Raw genomic sequence first — 23,008 nt, forward strand, 5'->3', positions numbered from 1 at the left:
TTTACACTGATGTTCAAACACGATATATTTTGTTTTTGTTCCATCCTCTAGTGACTCTAACCCTCACAATCACATACATGACATACGTACGTACGTGACTTGCCTTTCGCTCATACCCCCGCCCTGCAAACAGGACGCTGGGATACTCTGATGAGCTTCACAGAATCTTGTGAAGGAAATGGCCTATGACCTATGTATAAAGCATCTGGCTGCAGCTGTTCAAGACCGCATTTAGACAATGTGCTCAAATGCTATCCGAAACTTTCCAAAGAATTGCGCGCATTCCTTACCGGATGTGATTTCTGTTTCATTACGGACCATGTGGACACAATTTTGAGCGTCGCATAATGCAATCCGACCGTTCGTGATTCGAAATGGAGCCTGAGCGAGTAACGGGAATTGTAAATTTACAACACAGATAAGTTTTATAGAATTTCCTACATTATTACGCTTTTTCAACGAGAAAAAACATCTCTAAACTGGAATAAAAGAGTAATGAATCAGTCTTAACGGCCGTTTCGAACTATGCAGAATCATGACCTTGATGACGCGCAGGTCACTGGTCATGCAAAATCCAACCAATCAGAGCGTGAATTCATCAGAGTATCCCAGCGTCCTGTTTGCCGGGTGGGGGGTACTAGCGAAAGACTTGCCTATGGGACTTTTGAATATGACGCAAATAGTGGAAAATGGACAGGCGTGTTTGCTGCCACCAGCGTCTCAAAAGTCTCCCATTCTGTCTACTGATAAACCATGCGCAATACTACAGAAACTCTGAAGGGCCACAAGCAATTAATAAAATCTAAATTTGTGGGTAGATAGTTACGGAGCTCTGGAGTTGCCATCCAAGATGCTATGATCCTCACGGGCTGAAGACTTTTTACACGTAAGATGTTCACATCCTGAAATTATTTTGACGGGCTGACAACATCCTGAACTGGATGTTAACATCTCGAGTTGAGATCATTTATCAGGGGAGGACGACATCCAAAGAGTTTGAACTCCAACATCCTCAGGTAATTATCATCACAACATCGTTAAAATGGCGGCTTCCTTACTTCTACGCTTCCGTAGTAGACAAATGAAGGACGCTCACAGGGGAACGGAATGATAGAAACGCGTTAAAGGGAATGAAACGAACTCCAGTGATGTGCACTTAATGAGACACAACAGCATGAATCTGACAAAGGGACAGAGACAATGAGCATACAGGATGGAATAATACTTTATTCATTCAGATTAATTGGTAAAAACACCTGTCTCCCAAAAATACAACTATCCAATTAAAAGTAGTACACCAAATTTGATTAAAAACCGCCCGACAGAGTAAAAATACATTAACAACAAAAATTCCCTAAATTACAACAATTCCCTTAATAATATGAAAAATCTGTGCGACAATTACATGTAGTCGTGTATATTATAATTTTAAGTTGCATTATAAAATTAGGTTAAATATCTCAACTTTTTGAAAGATTAACGAAAAACAAAATCAATTACAGGACTGACCAGGAATATATATATATATATACATATAATAAATCAGAATACGAGTTAAACAAACTTTGGCATATCTCTCTTCTGAACAGACTGTTTCGTACCATAAGGCACTCATCAGCAGAATGACGAAAAATAGAATACAAGTAGCATCTTACCTTATTTCGAATCAAGCGCGCGCACGCGTTACGCGCGTTACGTCATTGAAGTTAGTACGCGTTTACGTCACTGACGTAAACGCGTACTAACTTCAATGACGTAACGCGCGTAACGCGTGCGCGCGCTTGATTCGAAATAAGGTAAGATGCTACTTGTATTCTATTTTTCGTCATTCTGCTGATGAGTGCCTTATGGTACGAAACAGTCTGTTCAGAAGAGAGATATGCCAAAGTTTGTTTAACTCGTATTCTGATTTATTGCATGATTATAGCTCTACAGAGATGTATCGAGCACTGTGAATTGTGATAGAAGACGATTTCATTGGATATATATACATATATATATATATACTAGAAAAAGTGCATCGTTATATTTTTTACAGAAATTCTATTGATAGAGGATGGTCGTTGTGTTTCCAAGCTTAGTGCTTGCAGGAGGCAAAAGAATTAATAGCATTTTGTGAATACAACTGTTGAATGTCAATGAATAAAAAAAAAATCGAAGTTTTGAATGTGCGGGACGGACGGAGCAGCGTTTTGTGCATTATTACCTTGACGTAGACCATGATGCCCTCTCATGTCGGATTGACTTATTCCTTAAATTTGAGCAGCCTTCGTATTTCTTAGACCTCATTGGTAGACTTTATGCGTATAGCGGCCATCTTACAGGGCATCCTTTGTTATTTTAACTTAGAAACAATGAGTGCTTAAAAGGTTAATTGCTGGTATGTCACAGTAAGACAAATGTATTGCCTTGATGGCTGCTACTTATAATAGGTCCATATTCGCCTTGAAATATTGTGGGCAAGAGAGAGCGCCTTTTTTCAGTGGGTGACCTCTCTTGTATATTCACCCCGCAAATGTATTATATTATGTTATTATTCATTTTTTAAAAATATTTCATTGAAAATAAAACATGACAGCCAGAAGGCTAAATAACAGTCATTTTTACAATAGCAATAATATACATAAAGTCATCTTTAGCAAACTTACAACGAAATCAATATTGTAAAAACTATAAGCAGTCAGACAAGTATGAAAACACCACAAATCCAGAAAACTGTAACTTAAACATGATAAGGGAGTTGTGGTATAATGTTGGGGCTAGGGATAAGGTTGGAGGGAAGCATGGGGGAGTAAGAGAGATGGTATGAGGATTAGGAAGTGAATAAGAAATGGTGAGTATATAATCACAAAACACATTAAATAAGATCTTAAATAACATCCAAAACATAAAATGACGCTTACAGATAAAAAAGTATTAGGCCCTACTATAAAATTATTGTGAGCTCAACTATATATATATTGCGCCCACCATCATATCTCCAAAGGTGTGGACCCAATTTCATGACGCTGCTTACCAGTAAGCAGAAAAGTTATACTTACCATATCAGACAATAATTGTGATAACCTTACTACTTCATGAATTTCATGGCGCGGATGTGCTAACTTTGGCCCGCGAATGGAGATTTATTTATGTACCGTCACGGTCAGTGTACACGGAGGCTCAGTTAGCAGAAAATCGTCTGCTTAGCAGTGCCATGAAATTGGGCCCTGATTTTTAGGTTGCAGCCCAGTAAATAGGTCCAGTATTGCTAAGCTATCCAACTTCACGATTTGTATACTGTCAATAATTCTCTTTTAAATTAATAATTTTGTGGCACCTGAAGGTTCCCGGCTCTAAACTGGTCTTTGAAGAAGTGTGTCTGTGAAGTTTATTACTCTATTTTACAAATGTAGTCGAAGGATTAAAAAAATGATAATGGACCTCAGTACTGCCCTTAGGCGTGGTCGTCATAGGAGGAAAACAATACCCTTTTATGTTATATGTATTATGGCCTTGGAGTATTTTTTACTGGTTTTCTTAGGTCTGGTATTCTTCATTTGTGCCTGTAGAAATTAATATAGTGATGTGTGCATAAGGAGCGATTCACAATACATGTACACAGCGCCACCAAGAGGTCATAGTGGGAGAAGGCATAAAATGGGAGTGTGGGCGACAACCGAGCCCCACACGGTATGTACATGTATTCCTTTTGCACGAGCAACGAGGTGAAACATTGCAAACTTTATGTGGCACATGAGCTTTGAAGTTGGCACATACGGGACACCATCTTCCTTTGGGTGATTAAAACGGTCAAGTTTAGATGCCAGCCGGGTAGCCTCCTTTCCGGTCGTCACTGTAAGCGTTCAAGAATCCCTGCGCGTCACGCAGGATGCCTTGCACTACGCATCCACTCGCAGACACCATTGGATAGTTACCCTTCTCTCTCAAACCATCGATGACGTCCTGAAAAGAGACAAACAAGAAGCATGCAAGGAAAACTTGTTTGGTCAAATTTCACGAACAATAACAACTGCAACTGGTATATATTGTAGAGGGCGCTCATATACCAATGACAATCACATAAAATACAAAAGCCAACATTTTTCAAAGCCATTTTTTTTTACATGTACGCAATCTACTTCAAATGCAGGATATAGGCCTACCTTAACTTAAATTTGTGTTCGTTAAAGCGATTTTTTTTTCTTGCTTGTATTCCTGTCCACAAAAACATGTACTCAACCAGACCGTTGAGGGTGTCCTACCTGATTGTAGTCTGCCTCGTAGGTGACATTATTGGGAACCCATTGATGATGAAGACGTTTGCGTTGGATCGCTTCTTTAATGCTCTCACCATACCAAAGTGTATCCACTGATACCTGAAACATCAAACCAGTGCAAATACTATTGTATATAAAAATGTCTTTTCAAAGATGTTTTGAAATGACTCCTTTGGGATAGGCCAACCTTCTTTTAAAAGTTTTAGGAAAGAATGGATAACCCTTCCGATGAAATATTACAAGATCCGTGGACATCCTGCTCGATGTTTTTCCAGTCCATATTTGATTCGTGGGTGAAAGTTACTGAACTTGTGTTTTAACTGGCGTCCTTTTGCATCCCCCAAGTGAACTCAAGTTACTCAATATTACACCGAGAGCTTTTTACGTTGTCTAGCTCCAAGACCTATTTACTCAATACTGTATGGTTCTTGAGTCTGGAGTGCTGTAACCGGCGAAAACTGGTTTGCTAATCAATAGCTGTCTTCATTGGCTGAGAGAGTAAATTGAATTGTTGCCTACCTGGGCAACGCCAGTTGTAATACGCGACCCTCCCGATGCACCAACCACCAGTTTAACTTTCCCGTCGCGATCCACAACGATGGTGGGTGTCATGGAAGACATCGGCCGCTTCCCCGGCCGGATGAAATTGCTCGGTGACGGCGGGAGGCCGTAAGAATTCGGCCTATCAGGTTGAGAAAAGTCGTCCATCTCGTTGTTGAAGATGATCCCTGTTCGAGTACCGCGAACTTTGGAACCCAAACTACGCAACAATTATAAGATTAAGCCAAGGTCAAGGGTCAACAAAAGGTCAAGCTTCATAGGTCCTAATGGATTTTATCATTTAGACAAACTTAACTTTCCGAGTATTTGTAAAGCTTTGAAACCTGTGCGATACAGTTTCTCAAAAATTGTATTGAGTCCTCGAAATTTGGATGATTTTCGGACCGGGGAAACAACAGAATAAATAGGCCTATGTAGCGTTTTAGATTATCTGTTCTCAATATCCTACCCATCTTAATGTTTAGTTAATTATCACTCCGTTTAGTTATCAAAGTTTCTTTTTGAACATTTTAATATTTACGGTGCCTGCATGTACGTGTTACTATTAATCATCATGATTGTTCAATTTGTGCCGCAAAATGTAAGGCCCAAAAAAAAGTCACCCGGTTTTTGGTCTGCGCACATCGCCGTAGCCATGCGCGTCGGCAAAATTAAAAAGTTTTTTTCAATATAAGATGATGTCTCAAAACCGCCAAACTCACTGGTTTGACTGGAATCCTGCTGCTGCACAATTTTAACGTGTTTTTAGATGGGGTTACGATCGAGTATAAGCTTTATGTGGCCTCTCTGGGCTCCCATATATTTTGCACTAAATTAAGTAGGGCAGCATTTGCAGACGGGTGTTTTAATTTTGTAATTGTGCGTCTGGAAGCCAGACTGAGGGAGCAATGGTACATCTGGAACCTGTAAACGCTTTTTAATTAGCGCAATATGAAAGGGAGCAGACTAATGACCAGCCTGGCAGCACATGCACGATGTCGATGTCGCCGTATGGTTTGACGTTACCGTTTCTCTGATTTTGTCTTCACTATCCAAATTTCCCGAAGAATGTTCGTGTCGGTCGAGGTCGTAAGTGGGTGCAGAATAAATTTTAAATAATGCATAAAATATTGTTCTTACTTTTAGTATTAAAGATTAAGTTACTTACTATGTGTTAATGGTGCTTGTTACAGACACCGCGTTGCCATCCCCATCGACAACTGACAGGTGGGCTGTGCCGCTATCTGGCTGGTTGTAGTACCCTGCGTAGTAGGATGGCTCGTGTGAGGAGTCGTCACTAATAGCGGCTCGTAAGGAGTCTGCGTAAGACTGTGACGTCATGTTGGCAACAATCTTAAGACAATACAAACACAAGAAAACCTCGATTCATTAAGACATTGCTAAAAACCCTTTTCGATCCCCAGAATGTTCCACATTGCTTTCCTCAAATCGGTAGAGCTGCATACTTGTATTCTGATTTTATACAACCCGTCCGCCGTGAATAACTTTTACTGTAAACCACATGTAAAAGCTGCTATTTTGCAGAGTTGTATATGCTTCTCTCTTTCAAGGTTGCCCCGACCCATCTTTGATAAATGACTTGTGAAAACTCCAACGAAGCAAACACAAAAAAAATGTCTAGCAAAAGCTACAAAAGTAAAAACTAAATGCTTTTAGCTTTTACCAAGTGCTTTCCATTATTAAAAGTATTTGCTTCCTTTTCATTCATAGAGATGCAAGTAAATTGGTAGTAAAAACAAATGCCAGTAAGTATACACACGACCCAGTATCTCATTACGTTGCTGTGATTACGTGAATTTGCTTCTGATTATCTTTACATTATTTTACCAAATAATTCATTATCAATGCTTTATACCAGATCCTCTCACTTCTTTGACGTCCACGTAGTCTTCATCTCCAAGGAATGATCGGCCTGCATAGGCGAACTTGAAAGATTCCACCATGCGATGAGTCGTTAGGATCTCGGCTTCAGTGGTAGTTATACTGTCCGGGCCAATGTCATATCCTGAAACCCATCCCAATAATTATGGAATAATAAACACAAATAATAAACCGACACTAGCAGATGCACATTTCTTGTTCTTTAACATGTTCAGTTTTGTTTCTCCTAACGAAGTTTCAACTTGTAGGCTAGGCCTATTTCTGTTTTCAATGAAAAAAACTACTTTCTTCTTGGCTGGTGCGTCTGCAACCGCGCGCAAGCAGATCAGCTCTGAGCTTAGACTGGTTCCAGGTTTATACATAATCGATGCTGATAAAGTGTCGGTAACCAGTCTATCCCGTGAGAACTGAACTCCTCTCGAGTCGCATGAATTAAACATCGGCCTTTAGTCGTTCGAGTGTCTCATTTAAAACGAGATTTTCTATTAATAGAAAGTTAGACAGTATATAAAATATTTTTTTATGGGGGGAAAGGGTGAAACTAACAAAAATAATACAAATGTAGCAGGAACAGTACATGTACATCTTTAATATTAAGACTAAAGCCACCAAACGGGATCGGACATGATAACACGAGGAAAGTTGAGACTACAAAAGAGGAAACGAGAAGTGATTCAGGAGCGAGTGAGGGCACTATACCAACGCTATTTAACAAGAAAAAAATGCCGTATATCAAACAGAAGCAACTTTACTTTAATAAAAAAAAGTAGAAATAAATTGTCCATACCAAAAAATGTTGCAATTTTAGTGCCCCCATTAGGTCAAGAGTGAGGCCTTTGACAAAAGAAATACTACTTTAACGGAGCAATGAAATTTAGACAGAGAGGAATCTATACGCATTCTAATTTTGGCGCCAATCCTGAGACTTACCGTCAAGGATATTCATCATGAGTGAATACACAGCGCCGCTGCCTGGCGGTGGGGGCGTGTACACCTTCATACCGTCCAATTCAATCATCAGAGGTGTCCTTCGTCGGACACTGTATCTTTCCAGATCTTCCTTTGTAATTACGCCATCTTATAATTAGAGGGAAAAAAAGATAAATCGCTAATTAGTTATTAAATGATGCACTTTTAGTTAACCAAAAAAAATAAAAATAATAATCCAAACACGTTCCGGGCAATATTCTTCGGAAACGGCAGGATTTGTTTTGCTTCAGAAGAAAGATGCATCAAACATCTTTTCAATGGACATTAAGAATTATCTGAAGAATTTGCCCAAAGTAGCCTAATTGCTAAATTTCCCAGTTTGCGTTTTCGAAAAAGGAAACGTATTTTGAAAAAGGGACAATCTTTGCTCTATTCGTCGCTACACTGACTCCGCGAACAAACTAGTTTAAAACGAGACGCGTTCTTGAAGTTTAGACGCGTAGGCCTACATCTTAACCCTAAAGGGGCCGGGGGCGGAATCCGCCCCCCTCAACATTTTCCGCGATAGCCTCTAAAAATTTTTTTTTCGCGACCCGAGCTGTTATGACTTTTTAGCCTCGAGCTTTGCGCATCTTTTGATACCAAAAACATAAAAATCGGACCTCGGGTTGCTGCGTAGTGAAAAATTTTCTGAAAATTAAATGAATAATTAATTAGCCATAATTCCAAAACCCTTTGACCTATAGTCTTGAAATTTCTTGGGTATGTTAAGGAAGAGTTGCTCTATGCATGTGCTGAGTTTCAAAAATTTTCGTCATTCGATGGCCGAGATCTTAGGGGGGGGGCGGAATCCGCCCCCCCCCCCCGGCTGAGAGATGGTAAAAATAACCTGGCCCTTTAGGGTTAATCCTATTGTCAAAAAGAGATATGAATCGAGTGTCCATACGCACTGCGCACAAGCATCATAACACCTGAGTACTGAGTTCTACTACGCCGCGTGAGCAGCCTGTAAAATACCCACTTCTGTCTGTAATATCAGCCAAGATGTCATCCGTCAGTTCTCCCCTATAGTAGGCATCTTCTCCACCCTCGGCTAGTTTCTTGTAAGTCGCTGCCAGTTTGGTGTTAATCAACGTGTCTCCCACCTTCAGAATGTCCCCCGTGGCAGAGTTCACAAAAATTTCACTGAAAAGAATATTTAATAAGGTTGCGAATAGGCCTTTAAGGTTCAAATTTCAAACAACCAGTGTAAAAGAATTGCATTAATTTCACTTTAGGAAACCTGGATAAGCCGTTTTTAAGATTGTGGTGATGTGCAACAAAGAACGGAAAGAATAGATGGGTGGATTGTTCCGTTCACAGTTATTTAATCTTAATGCTACTTTTGAAGGGAAAAAACCCCAGGGAGTCATGTTTTTATGTAGGCCCTACCTTAGGCTTGAATCGTTCTTAATTTTACTCTCTTCAAAAAGAATGGCACCAGCCAATGCTTTGCCTATAACATATCCTTCCTCTGCTAATCTGATTGCAGGTTGGAATAGATCCCTCCAGGGTAAGACACCGTAGCGTTGATGAGCGGTCCAGTAGCCAGCTATCTCCCGGGAACACCGACAGACAAACCACCTGTAGTTGGAAAAAGGATATAACTAACGATCTCAGAGTGCATTCCATTTTGCGTTGATTCGCCGTATTGGAACAAAAGTGAGCTTGGACTTGAGCTACAAAGACTTTTTGGCATCGAATACTATGAATAGTGCTTACCTGTTATGTAATAATGCATTTCACTCTGAAAAGTCCGGAGTCAGATTTTGACATAGAATCCGGGTGAAATATTTGACCTGATACTTTTCCAGGTCAAAATGACACTTTTCCCGGTCACGATGACACTTTTCCGGGTCACAGTGACACTGTTCCGGGTTACAATGACACTTTTCCGCGCCACACTGACACTTTTCTGGGTCACAATGACACTTTTCCGGGTCACGATGATTCTTTTCCGGGTCAAAATGACACTTTTCCGTATCACATACCGGGTCACTTGACACGAATGTGATCCGGATTCCGGGTCAAGTTCTTACACGAATATGATCCAGATTTCGGGTCACATTCTGACACGGGACGTTTAGAGTGTTGGGACTCAAAGGCCCCTCAACCTTAAAAATGGGCCAAGTTCAAACGGGGTCGACCGGGTCGATTTCTGATCCGGGTCAAATTGGACATGACATCGGGGAAAATAACTTTTTTCTTGTCAAAATGACACCTTTTTTTCTGTGTCAATATGACAATTTTCGGGTCAACTGACTCAGAGGAGTGTCATCGAGACATGGAAAGTGTCAGATCAAATTTGACTCGGATTTGGCTCGAATTGGACCCAGGACTCTAGGAAACAGTAAAACTGTAACAAAGTGAACTTTCTTTTCGTACAAATATATAAAATATGCATTTCTGAAATTTTGTCAAGCTAAAGAAAAAACCCGCAATTACCAAAGGTGGACGCATCATCAGTCTCATTTTTATACATGTTTTCAAAAGCGGCAAGTGGAGCCTTCTCTCTGGCATCCAACATGTCTACGGTTCGAGTCCTGGCGTTGTAGGTCAGCATAAAGAACCCTCCTCCGATCCCTGCACTGTGACAGTTATGAAGACTGACACACAACAAGGCTGCAATAGCCGCGTCAACGGCTGAGCCGCCCTTTTCCAATATATCCCTAAAAATAATAATAAAATCATAAACAGTATTAAAGAACTAAAATGAGGAGCGATTGACAGTGATGCGCTATGTCCCATCACAATGTGTGAACAGAATTATTGTCTTTATGTTGGCTGAGTATAAACTGGCCATATTCAAATTATTTCTGTGCCCATACTTTCTAATGTCCATCCTGCAATGTTGTAGTCAAATCCATCACAACTCTGGTTACAAATAACAGTGGAAAAACAAGAATAAGGGGAGGGGGGTGCCTCAGTATCCGGCGTGTACAACCCATGGGGGGGGGGGGGGGGGGGTGGGGGGGACCCCTACTTTTAGACCAGGGGGATGGGCTTTTGAATCATCCCCCACTAACTTGGGAAAAACAAAACTCGGATTTTGAGGTATTTTTCTAACATCCCAACCACCCAAATGTATTCAATAGCATTAAAAATGGAGAAAAAAGTACAAAAGCTTTTAAAATGCGCTGTTCTGATGTTAGCACGAATATACATCTATATCCCGAAGAGCACCCCTAGTGAAATGTAGTGTCCAGCCCCCCCCCCCCCTCCCCCGCTTTCGAATTACCACGGCCGGGCAATTTTAGGATTCTGGTCATCCCCATCCCCCTTCTCGCCGGCACAGATTTACGCCACTGTTCAGTATCATTTCATCTTGTGATTTATTTGAATTCGGGCAACATGGCTTGTGATTGACCTGTGATTGACGTGGGATTGACTTATGATTAACTTGTGATTGACTTGTGATTGACTTGTGATTGACTTGTGATTGACTTGTGATTGACTTGTGAGAATTTGCGATGGACCCGGTCACACCACTTATGAAAATATGTAGACCTGTACCGTCCATTTCCAGCCCTTACCAAACTTCCCCGCATTACCACACTGGCCAGTTTACAGGCCAACTCACCTGCCAATCTCTGAGCATTCTCCAACATCGGCGACCACCGCAGCTTTGGCATACTGGTACTCGCCACTCGGCTGTGGCGGGGCTTGAATTGGCTCATTGCCAGTGTCTTTGTAGTAATAGTCCTCGTCCTCCGTGCCCCCCGTCTCCAAATCGCTGTCAGGGTCTAACTTTGACATCTTGTCCTAACTCGTGTGGACTGGATCTAATACGTTTACACTGATGTTCAAACACGATATATTTTGTTTTTGTTCCATCCTCTAGTGACTCTAACCCTCACAATCACATACATGACATACGTACGTACGTGACTTGCCTTTCGCTCATACCCCCCGCCCTGCAAACAGGACGCTGGGATACTCTGATGAGCTTCACAGAATCTTGTGAAGGAAATGGCCTATGACCTATGTATAAAGCATCTGGCTGCAGCTGTTCAAGACCGCATTTAGACAATGTGCTCAAATGCTATCCGAAACTTTCCAAAGAATTGCGCGCATTCCTTACCGGATGTGATTTCTGTTTCATTACGGACCATGTGGACACAATTTTGAGCGTCGCATAATGCAATCCGACCGTTCGTGATTCGAAATGGAGCCTGAGCGAGTAACGGGAATTGTAAATTTACAACACAGATAAGTTTTATAGAATTTCCTACATTATTACGCTTTTTCAACGAGAAAAACATCTCTAAACTGGAATAAAAGAGTAATGAATCAGTCTTAACGGCCGTTTCGAACTATGCAGAATCATGACCTTGATGACGCGCAGGTCACTGGTCATGCAAAATCCAACCAATCAGAGCGTGAATTCATCAGAGTATCCCAGCGTCCTGTTTGCCGGGTGGGGGGTACTAGCGAAAGACTTGCCTATGGGACTTTTGAATATGACGCAAATAGTGGAAAATGGACAGGCGTGTTTGCTGCCACCAGCGTCTCAAAAGTCTCCCATTCTGTCTACTGATAAACCATGCGCAATACTACAGAAACTCTGAAGGGCCACAAGCAATTAATAAAATCTAAATTTGTGGGTAGATAGTTACGGAGCTCTGGAGTTGCCATCCAAGATGCTATGATCCTCACGGGCTGAAGACTTTTTACACGTAAGATGTTCACATCCTGAAATTTTTTTGACGGGCTGACAACATCCTGAACTGGATGTTAACATCTCGAGTTGAGATCATTTATCAGGGGAGGACGACATCCAAAGAGTTTGAACTCCAACATCCTCAGGTAATTATCATCACAACATCGTTAAAATGGCGGCTTCCTTACTTCTACGCTTCCGTAGTAGACAAATGAAGGACGCTCACAGGGGAACGGAATGATAGAAACGCGTTAAAGGGAATGAAACGAACTCCAGTGATGTGCACTGAATGAGACACAACAGAATGAATCTGACAAAGGGACAGAGACAATGAGCATACAGGATGGAATAATACTTTATTCATTCAGATTAATTGGTAAAAACACCTGTCTCCCAAGGCATCCTTTGTTATTTTAACTTAGAAACAATGAGTGCTTAAAAGGTTAATTGCTGGTATGTCACAGTAAGACAAATGTATTGCCTTGATGGCTGCTACTTATAATAGGTCCATATTCGCCTTGAAATATTGTGGGCAAGAGAGAGCGCCTTTTTTCAGTGGGTGACCTCTCTTGTATATTCACCCCGCAAATGTATTATATTATGTTATTATTCATTTTTTAAAAATATTTCATTGAAAATAAAACACGACAGCCAGAAGGCTAAATAACAGTCATTGTTACAATAGCAATAATATACATGAAGTCATCTTAAGCAAACTTACAACGAAATCAATATTGTAAAAACTATAAGCAGTCAGACAAGTATAAAAACACGACAAATCCAGAAAACTGTAACTTAAACATGATAAGGGAGTTGGAGGCATAATGTTGGGGCTAGGGATAAGGTTGGAGGGGAGCATTGGGGAGTAAGAGAGATGGTATGAGGATTAGGAAGTGAATAAGAAATGGTGAGTATATAATCACAAAACACATTAAATAAGATCTTAAATAACATCCAAAACATAAAATGACGCTTACAGATAAAAAAGTATTAGGCCCTACTATAAAATTATTGTGAGCTCAACTATATATATATTGCGCCCACCATCATATCTCCAAAGGTGTTGGCCCAATTTCATGGCGCTGCTTACCAGTAAGCAGAAAAGTTATACTTACCATATCAGACAATAATTGTGATAACCTTACTACTTCATGAATTTCATGGCGCGGATGTGCTAACTTTGGCCCGCGAATGGAGATTTATTTATGTACCGTCACGGTCAGTGTACACGGAGGCTCAGTTAGCAGAAAATCGTCTGCTTAGCAGCGCCATGAAATTGGGCCCTGATTTTTAGGTTGCAGCCCAGTAAATAGGTCCAGTATTGCTAAGCTATCCAACTTCACGATTTGTATACTGTCAATATTTCTCTTTTCAATTAATAATTTTGTGGCACCTGAAGGTTCCCGGCTCTAAACTGGTCTTTGAAGAAGTGTGTCTGTGACGTTTATTGCTCTATTTTACAATTAAATGTAGTCGAAGGATTTAAAAAATGATAATGGACCTCAGTACTGCCCTTAGGCGTGGTCGTCATAGGAAGAAAACAATACCCTTTTATGTTATATGTATATGGCCTTGGAGTATATTTTACTGATTTTCTTAGGTCTGGTATTCTTCATTTGTGCCTGTAGAAATTAAAATACTGATGTGTGCATAAGGAGCGATTCACAATACATGTACACAGCGCCACCAAGAGGTCATAGTGGGAGAAGGCATAAAATGGGAGTGTGGGCGACAACCGGGCCCCTCACGGCATGTACATGTATTCCTTTTGCACGAGCAACTAGGTGAAACATTGCAAACTTTATGTGGCACATGAGCTCTGAAGTTGGCACAAACGGGATACCATCTTCCTTTGGGTGATTAAAAAGGTCAAGTTTAGATGCCAGCCGGGTAGCCTCCTTTCCGGTCGTCACTGTAAGCGTTCAAGAATCCCTGCGCGTCACGAAGGATGCCTTGCACTACGCATCCACTCGAAGACACCATTGGATAGTTACCCTTCTCTCTCAAACCATCGATGACGTCCTGAAAAGAGAAAAAACAAGGTGCATGCAAGGAAAACATGTTTGGTCAAATTTCACGAACAATAACAACTGGTATATATTGTAGAGGGCGCTTTTACATATACCAATGACAATCACATAAAATTAATACGAAAGCCAACATTTTTCAAAGCCGTTTTTTGGGGTACATGTACGCAATCTACTTCAAATGCTGGACATAGGCCTACATTAACTTAAATTTGTGTTCGTTAAAGCGATTTTTTCTTGCTTGTATTCCTTTCCACAAAAACATGTACTCAACCAGACTGTTGAGGGCGTCCTACCTGATTGTAGTCTGCCTCGTAGGTGACATTATTGGGAACCCATTGGTGATGAAGACGTTTGCGTTGGATCGCTTCTTTTATGCTCTCACCATACCAAAGTGTATCCACTGATACCTGAAACATCAAACCAGTGCAAATACTATTGTATATAAAAATGTCTTTTCAAAGATGTTTTGAAATGACTTCTTTGGGATAGGCCGACCTTCTTTTAAAAGTTTTAGGAAACAATGGATAACCCTTCCGATGAAATATTACAATATCCGTGGACATCCTGCTCGATGTTTTTCCAGTCCATGTTTGATTCGTGGGTGAAAGTTACTGAACTTGTGTTTTAACTGGCGTTCTTTTGCATCCCCCAAGTGAACTCAAGTTACTCAATATTACACCGAGACCTTTTTACGTTGTCTAGCTCCAAGACCTATTTACTCAATACTGTATGGTTCTTGAGTCTGGAGTGCTGTAACCGGCGAAAACTGGTTTGCTAATCAATAGCTGTCTTCATTGGCTGAGAGAGTAAATTGAATTGTTGCCTACCTGGGCAACGCCAGTTGTAATACGCGACCCTCCCGATGCACCAACCACCAGTTTAAATTTCCCGTCGCGATCCACGATGATGGTGGGTGTCATGGAAGACATTGGCCGCTTCCCCGGCCGGATGAAATTGCTCGGTGACGGCGGGAGGCCGTAAGAATTCGGCCTATCAGGTTGAGAAAAGTCGTCCATCTCGTTGTTGAAGATGATCCCTGTTCGAGTACCGCGAACTTTGGAACCCAAACTGCGCAGCAATTATAAGATTAAGCCAAGGTCAAGGGTCAACAAAAGGTCAAGCTTCATAGGTCCTAATGGATTTTATCATTTTGACAAACTTAACTTTCCGAGTATTTGTAAAGCTTTGAAACCTGTGCGATACAGTTTCTCACAATTTTTATTGAGTCCTCGAAATTTGGATGATTTTCGGACCGGGGTAACAACATAATAAATAGGCCTATGTAGCGTTTTAGATTATCTGTTCTCAATAACCTACCCATCTTTATGTTTAGTTAATTATCACTCTTTAGTTATCAAAGTTCCTTTTTGAAGATTTTAACATTTACGGTGCCTGCATGCATGTGTTACTATTAATCACCATGATTGTTCAATTTGTGCCGCAAAATGTAAGGCCCCAAAAAAAGTCACCCGTTTTTGGGTCTGCGCGCATCGCCGTGGCCATGCGCGTCGGCAAAATTAAAAAGTTTTTTTTTCAATATAAGATGATGTCTCAAAACCGCCAAACTCACTGGTTTGACTGGAATCCTTCTGCTGCACAATTTTAACGTGTTTTTAGATGGGGTTACGATCGAGTATAAGCTTTATGTGGCCTCTCTGGGCTTCCATATATTTTGCACTAAATTTAGTAGGGCAGCATTTGCAGACGGGTGTTTTAATTTTGTAATTGTGCGTCTGGAAGCCAGACTGAGGGAGCAATGGTACATCTGGAACCTGTAAACGCTTTTTAATTAGCGCAATATGAAAGGGAGCAGACTAATGACCAGCCTGGCAGCACATGCACGATGTCGATGTCGCCGTATGGTTTGACGTTACCGTTTCTCTGATTTTGTCTTGACTATCCAAATTTCCCGAAGAATGTTCGTGTCGGTCGAGGTCGTAAGTGGGTGCAGAATAAATTTTACATAATGCATAAAATATTGTTCTTACTTTTAGTATTAAAGATTAAGTTACTTACTATGTGTTAATGGTGCTTGTTACAGACACCGCGTTGCCATCCCCATCGACAACTGACAGGTGGGCTGTGCCGCTATCTGGCTGGTTGTAGTACCCTGCGTAGTAGGATGGATCGTGTGAGGAGTCGTCACTAATAGCGGCTCGTAAGGAGTCTGCGTAAGACTGTGACGTCATGTTGGCAACAATCTTAAGACAATAGAAACCCAAGAAAACCCCGATTCATTAAGACATTGATAACCCTTTTTGATCCCCAGAATGTTCCACGAAATGGTCGGATACCCACGCCACATTGCTTTCCTCAAATCGGTAGAACTGCATGCTTGTATTCTGATTTTATACAACCCGTCCGCCGTGAATAACTTTTACTGTAAACCACATGTAAAAGCTGCTATTTGGCAGAGTTGTATTTGCTTCTCTCTTTTCAAGGTTGCCCCGACCCATCTTTGATAAATGACTTGTGAAAACTCCAAATCCGAAGCATTTACTCCTTTTTGTTCATACCAAACGAAGCAAACACAAACAAAATGTCTAGCAAAAGCTACAAAAGTAAAAACTAAATGCTTTTAGCTTTTACCAAGTGCTTTCTATTAAAACTATTTGCTTCCTTTTCATTCATAGAGATGCAAGTAAATTGGTAGTAAAAACAAATGCCAGTTTGTATACACACGACCCAGTGTCTCATTACGTTGCTGTGATTACGTGAATTTGCTTCTGATTATCTTTACATTATTTCACCAAATAATTCATTATCAATGCTTAATATTAAATCTTCTGACCTCTTTGACATCCACGTAGTCTTCATCTCCAAGGAATGATCGGCCTGCATAGGCGAACTTGAAAGATTCCACCATGCGATGAGTTGTTAGGATCTCGGCTTCAGTGGTAGTTATACTGTCCGGGCCAATGTCATATCCTGAAACCCATCCCAATAATTATGGAATAATAAACACAAATAATAAACCGACACTAGCAGATGCACATTTCGTGTTCTTTAACATGTTCAGTTTTGTTTCTCCTAACGAAGTTTCAACTTGTAAGCTAGGCCTATTTCTCTTTTTCAATGAAAAAACTACTTTCTTCTTGTTTCGTGCGTCTGCAACCGCGCGCAAGCAGATCAGCTCTGAGCTCGAGTCGCATGAATTAAACATCATTAAACAATGTAAAAGGAACAGTACATGTACATCTTTAATATTAAGACTAAAGCCACCAAACGGGATTGGATATGATAACACGAGGAAAGTTGAGACTACAAAAGAGGAAACGAGAAGTGATTTTGGAGCGAGTGAGGGCGCTATACCAACGCTATTTAACAAGAAAAAATGCCGTATATTCAAACAGAAGCAACTTTACTTTAATAGAAAATATTAGAAATAAATTGCCTATACCAAAAAATGTTGCAATTTTAGTGCCCCCATTAGGTCAAGAGAGAGGCCTTTGACAAAGGAAATACTACTTTAACGGAGCAATGAAATTTAGACAGAGAGGAATCTATACGCATTCTAATTTTGGCGCCAAATCCCGAGACTTACCGTCAAGGATATTCATCATGAGTGAATACACAGCGCCGCTGCCTGGCGGTGGGGGCGTGTACACCTTCATACCGTCCAATTCAATCATCAGAGGTGTCCTTCGTCGGACACTGTATCCTTCCAGATCTTCCTTTTTAATTACGCCATCTTATAATTAGAGGGGGAAAAAAGATAAATCGATATTTAGTTATTAAATGATGCACTTTTAGTTAAACAAAAAAGAAATGAAAATAATAATCAACACACGTTCGGGGCAATATTCCTCGGAAACGGCAGGATTTGTTTTGCTTCAGAAGAAAGGTGCATCAACATCTTTTCAATGGACATTAAGAATTTTCTTAAGAATTTGCCCAAAGTAGCCTAATTGCAAAATTCCCCATTTTCCAAAAAAGGAAATGTATTTTGAAAAAGGGACAATCTTTGTTCCATTCGTCGCTACACTGACTCCGCGAACAAACTAGTTTCAAACGAGGCTCGTGCGCAGACGCGTTCTTGAAGTTTAGGCGCGTTGTTACGTAGGCCTACATCTTAATCCTATTGTCAAAAAGAGATATGAATCGAGTGCCCATACGCACTGCGCGCAAGCATCATAACACCTGAGTACTGAGTTCTACTACGCCGCGTGAGCAGCCTGTAAAATACCCACTTTTGTCTGTAATATCAGCCACGATGTCATCAGTTAGTTCTCCCCTATAGTAGGCATCTTCTCCACCCTCGGCTAGTTTCTGGTAAGTCTCGGCCAGTTTGGTGTTAATCAACGTGTCTCCCTCCTTCAGAATCTCGCCCGTGGCAGAGTTCACAAAAATTTCACTGAAAAGAATTTTTTAAAAGGTTGCGAATAGGCCTGAAAAGTTTAAATTTCAAAAACAAGTGTAAACGAACTGCATTTATTTCACTTTAGGAAACCTTGAAAAGCCGTTTTTAAGATTGTGGTGATGTGCATCAAACAACGGAAAGAATAGATGGGTGGATTGTTCCGTTCACAGTTATTAAATCTTCATGCTACTTTTGAAGGAAAAAACCCCAAGGGGTCATGTTTTTATTTAGGCCCTACCTTAGGCTTGAATCGTTCTTAATTTTACTCTCTTCAGAAAGAATGGCACCAGCCAGTGCTTTGCCTATAACATATCCTTCCTCTGCTAATCTGATTGCAGGTTGGAATAGATCCCTCCAGGGTAGGACACCGTAGCGTTGGTGAGCGGTCCAGTAGCCAGCTATCTCCCCGGGAACACCAATAGCCAAGCCACCTGAAGTCAGAAAAAGGAAATAACTAACGATATCAGAGAGAACATTCGATTTTGCGTGGATTCGCCATTATTGCAACAAAAGTGAGCTTGGACTTGGGATACAACGACTTTTTGGCATTTCGTATATACTATGAATACTGCTGAGCCTTTAAGTAATAATCCATTTGCTGAAACTTCACTCTTATTAAGTCCTGGGTCAGAATTGACCCGGAATCCGTGTCGAATATTTGACCTGACACTTTTCCTGGTCAAAATGACAATTTCCCGGGTGAAAATGACACTTTGACAGGTAAAAATGACACTTCTCTGGGTCCAAATGACACGTTTATTATTCAAAATGACTCTTTTTCGTGTGAAAATGACACTTTTCTGTATCATATATCGGGTTATTTTGAACCGGAACAGTATCGTTTTGACCAGGAAAGGTATCAGGTCAAATATTCTAGGTCAAATGTTCTAGGTCAAAATCGGGCACAAGACGTTTAGAGTGTTGGCACTCTATAGCCTTTAAACCGGGCCAAGATCAAATCACATAAGCCACACCTCGACTGGTTATTGTCTGCTAGTTCTCTAGTAAAGTCCCGAGACATTTTCGACCCTGGATCCGGGTGAAATTGGACCTGACATCGGTGCAAATATGAGGTGTTTTTTTCGTGTCAAAATGACCCTTTCTCTCTGTGACATTGCAATAAGACAATTTTTCAGGTCAAACGGTACTGCAATAGTGACTCAGAGGAGTGTCAGGTCACATCTGACCCGGATAAGCGTCGAATTTAAGAATATAAGGTTTTGCTGAGCATCCTCCACGTAGTTTACTTTTTCCGAATATGGAATCTAAGAAATATTTAAACAGACACAAAGTCATAGTTCTTTGCGTATAAATATATAAAATATAATTTCTGTAATTTTGTCAAGCTAAATAAAACCCGCCATTACCAAAGGTGGACGCATCATCAGTCTCATTTTTATACATGTTTTCAAAAGCGGCAAGTGGAGCCTTCTCTCTGGCATCCAACATGTCTACGGTTCGAGTCCTGGCGTTGTAGGTCAGCATAAAGAACCCTCCTCCGATCCCTGCACTTTGACAGTTATGAAGACCGACACACAACAAGGCTGCAATAGCCGCGTCAACGGCTGAGCCGCCCTCTTCCAAAATATCCCTGAAAATAATAATAAAATCATAAACAGTAATAGAGAACTAAAATGAGGAGCGATTGTCAGTGGTGCTTTATGTCCAATCAGAATGTGTCAAGAATTATTGTCTTTATGTAGGGTAGGCAGTGGCGTATCCAGTGGGGGGGGGGGGGGGGGGGCACTTTGCCCACCTGGCGGATTTTTTTGACATTTTTTTTTGGGGGGGGGGAGGGGGGAGGGGGTGGGGCTCAGTATCATTTCATCTTGTGGTTTATTTGAATTCGGACAACATGGCTGGTGATTGACCTGTGATTAACTTGGGATTGACTTGTGATTTACTTGTGAGGACTTGTGATTTACTTGTGAGGACTTGTGATTGTCGTAAGGAATTGGCAATGGACCCGGTCACCAAAAACATATACATGTAGGTCTATACTGTCCATTTTTAGCCACCTTTTTCATATTAAAACAACTTCCCCGCATTACCACACTCGCCAGTTTACTACAGGCCAACTCACCGGCCAATCTCTGAGCATTCTCCAGCATCGGCGGCCACCGCAGCTTTGGCGTACTGGTACTCGCCACTCGGCGGTGGCGGGGCTTGAATTGGCTCATTTCCAGTGTCTTTGTAGTAATACAACAATCCCATGGTCACACCCGCAGCCACCGCCACTATCAGCAGCAATGCAAAAGCCACTCGCCATTTTAGGAGTTTAGATTTTCTGGATAAAAGTAAACACAGACATTTTACCGATGAGAAAACGGCAATGCAATTATTAGAGTGGGAATTTTACATCAAGTATTTGACGTTAATCTGATGATTCGTGACGTGATCAGTATGCACAGCAATACTTAGGTATAGGCTCAATGGGCGTGGAAAACATGTGGAAATGGGAGTTACGAACGAGAAACAAGACAATAGGCAGGACTAGCAAAACTGTGACCAGAGCTCACAAAACTCTGGTCCATTGTATACGAAATGGCCATTCACTGGAAGTCAGTCATGTTTCTGATGTACTCTATACAATAGTATAGTGGGGAGTCAGCCAGTCAGTCAGTCATTCAGTCAGTCGGGGGAAGGGAGCCACAAAGACACTTGGCTGGACCTCTGGGACCAGCAGAAACCCAACCCCGCAACTTTAAAGCGTCTTATCGTAAAAAGGAACGCATAGGCCTAACGCAAAGACGAAACTGTCGGTAAAGGGGGTCAGCCTGGTTAGGTAAGGGGTGCATAACCTCCAATTCAAGAAATTGTGGTAAGGCACTTTGCAATGATTATGCAACCTCGTCCGCATGGGTTACTTTATTTCCAACCTCGATTCCAATAATAACCCCTTGATGGGAAACTTTCTTCCTGTATCCTGAATTCATGCAGTGTTGGATTTATATCGTGTACTGTATGAGATCCATGGTGGGGAGCGTCAGGGCGCTCTCATAGGAAAGCGCACATGTAAACAAAGCGTGACGTCATTACGTCTTAGGTCTATTCGGGCGCAATTCAAAACATGACTTAGCAACTTTTGTTTGACATCGGAAATCCTCGAATATTGTTTTCTCAAAGTATACAGCTGACGCTGAGCTGAAATTTCATCAGGTTGGTTGTTCAGCACCCTTCTTTAGATTTTTAGCACGTTTGTTGCTTCAAACGAACATAATGTACAAATTACAAATGATGGAAGCTACCTTTAATGGAGAAAAATGGTTCTTTGTCATTGACATCGTTTTTGGTGTTGCTTGCAGACTAAAAATGCCCAAAATTGCCTACGCTGACCTAATCACCATTTGCATGCCCGGTCGATTTCCTTTCAACGGAGTGGCAGGCTGCGATTTCAGCGACTGGTTTGTTTACACAGTGTTGTCTGTGCAAAGTGTAAGGTACAGAGTAAAAGTCAAGTATGTATGTATAACAGTTATGCAAAAAGGATAGCGGTATACCAATACGCACGAATGGTGGAAACACTACTATTTTAACCGTGACCCATAAGTAAGCAACTTACAAAGTCGACAATTTGTGTTTCTCTTGTGAGAAGATGAGGGGTTCTTCCTCCGTGCCTCCCGTCTCCAAATCGCTGTCATGGTCTGACTTTGACATCTTGTCCTAACTCGTGTGGACCAGATCTAAATACGTTTACACTGATGTTCATACACCAATTGGAATATGAAATATTTTGTTTTTTAATCCTCTAGTGGACTCTAACCCTCACATACGTACGTACGTGACTTGCCAATGGGACTTTTGAGACGTTGGTGGCGGCATACACACCGGTCCTTTTGTTTACGTCATGTTTAAGCTAAAGCACGCACGCTCAATATGACGCAAACAGTGGAAAATGGACAGGCGTGTTTGCTGCCACCAGCGTCTCAAAAGTCTCCCATTCTATCCAATGATGAACCATGCGCAATACTACGGAAACTCTGAAGGGCAACAAGCCATTATAATAAAATCTAAATTTGTGGGTAGATAGTTACGGAGCTCTGGAGTTGCCATCCAAGAGGCTAAGATCCTCACGGTCTGAAGACATTCTACACGTAAGATGTCGACATCCTGAAATAATTTTGACGGGCTGACAACATCCTGAACTGGATGTTAACATCTTGAGATCATTTATCTGGAGATGAGGACATCCAAAAAGTTTGGACTCCAACACCCTCAGGTAATTATCATCACAACATCGTTAAAATGGCACGATTCCTTACTTCTACGCTTCCGTAGAAGACAAACT

The 23,008-nt window shown here is 41.2% G+C and overlaps 1 protein-coding gene and 1 pseudogene across 1 annotated transcript; both read right to left on the bottom strand.

Moving 5' to 3' along the window:
* Positions 1 to 3,238: 3,238 nt before the first annotated feature.
* On the bottom strand, positions 3,239 to 11,576 carry LOC119729936 (annotated as a pseudogene).
* A 2,558-nt stretch (positions 11,577 to 14,134) lies between these two features.
* On the bottom strand, positions 14,135 to 22,377 carry LOC119730011 (glutathione hydrolase 1 proenzyme-like). Its single transcript, XM_038202802.1, has 11 exons — positions 22,283 to 22,377; positions 20,804 to 21,046; positions 20,088 to 20,311; positions 18,959 to 19,151; positions 18,551 to 18,714; positions 17,905 to 18,051; positions 17,152 to 17,288; positions 16,377 to 16,561; positions 15,188 to 15,428; positions 14,654 to 14,767; positions 14,135 to 14,352 (listed from the first exon to the last, which is right to left on the bottom strand). The coding sequence occupies exons 1-11, from the start codon at positions 22,375 to 22,377 to the stop codon at positions 14,206 to 14,208; spliced, it is 1,890 nt and encodes a 629-aa protein (XP_038058730.1). The 3' UTR covers positions 14,135 to 14,205.
* Positions 22,378 to 23,008: the final 631 nt, after the last annotated feature.

This window comes from Patiria miniata, unplaced genomic scaffold (assembly GCF_015706575.1).
Source record: "Patiria miniata isolate m_02_andy unplaced genomic scaffold, ASM1570657v1 HiC_scaffold_22, whole genome shotgun sequence".
In the NCBI taxonomy this organism is placed as follows: domain Eukaryota; kingdom Metazoa; phylum Echinodermata; class Asteroidea; order Valvatida; family Asterinidae; genus Patiria; species Patiria miniata.

Bases quoted from the DNA above. Each gene is read 5' to 3' on its own strand.
- LOC119730011 (XM_038202802.1), bottom strand. From the start codon at position 22,377: ATGTCAAAGTCAGACCATGACAGCGATTTGGAGACGGGAGGCACGGAG. The intron at 21,047-22,282 runs GTAAGTTGCTTA...TTGCATTGCCGT, and splicing joins AAACACAAATTGTCGACTTT to TTTCTCATCGGTAAAATGTC. The intron at 17,289-17,904 runs GTAAGTCTCGGG...GATGGGTTTCAG, and splicing joins CATGATGAATATCCTTGACG to GATATGACATTGGCCCGGAC.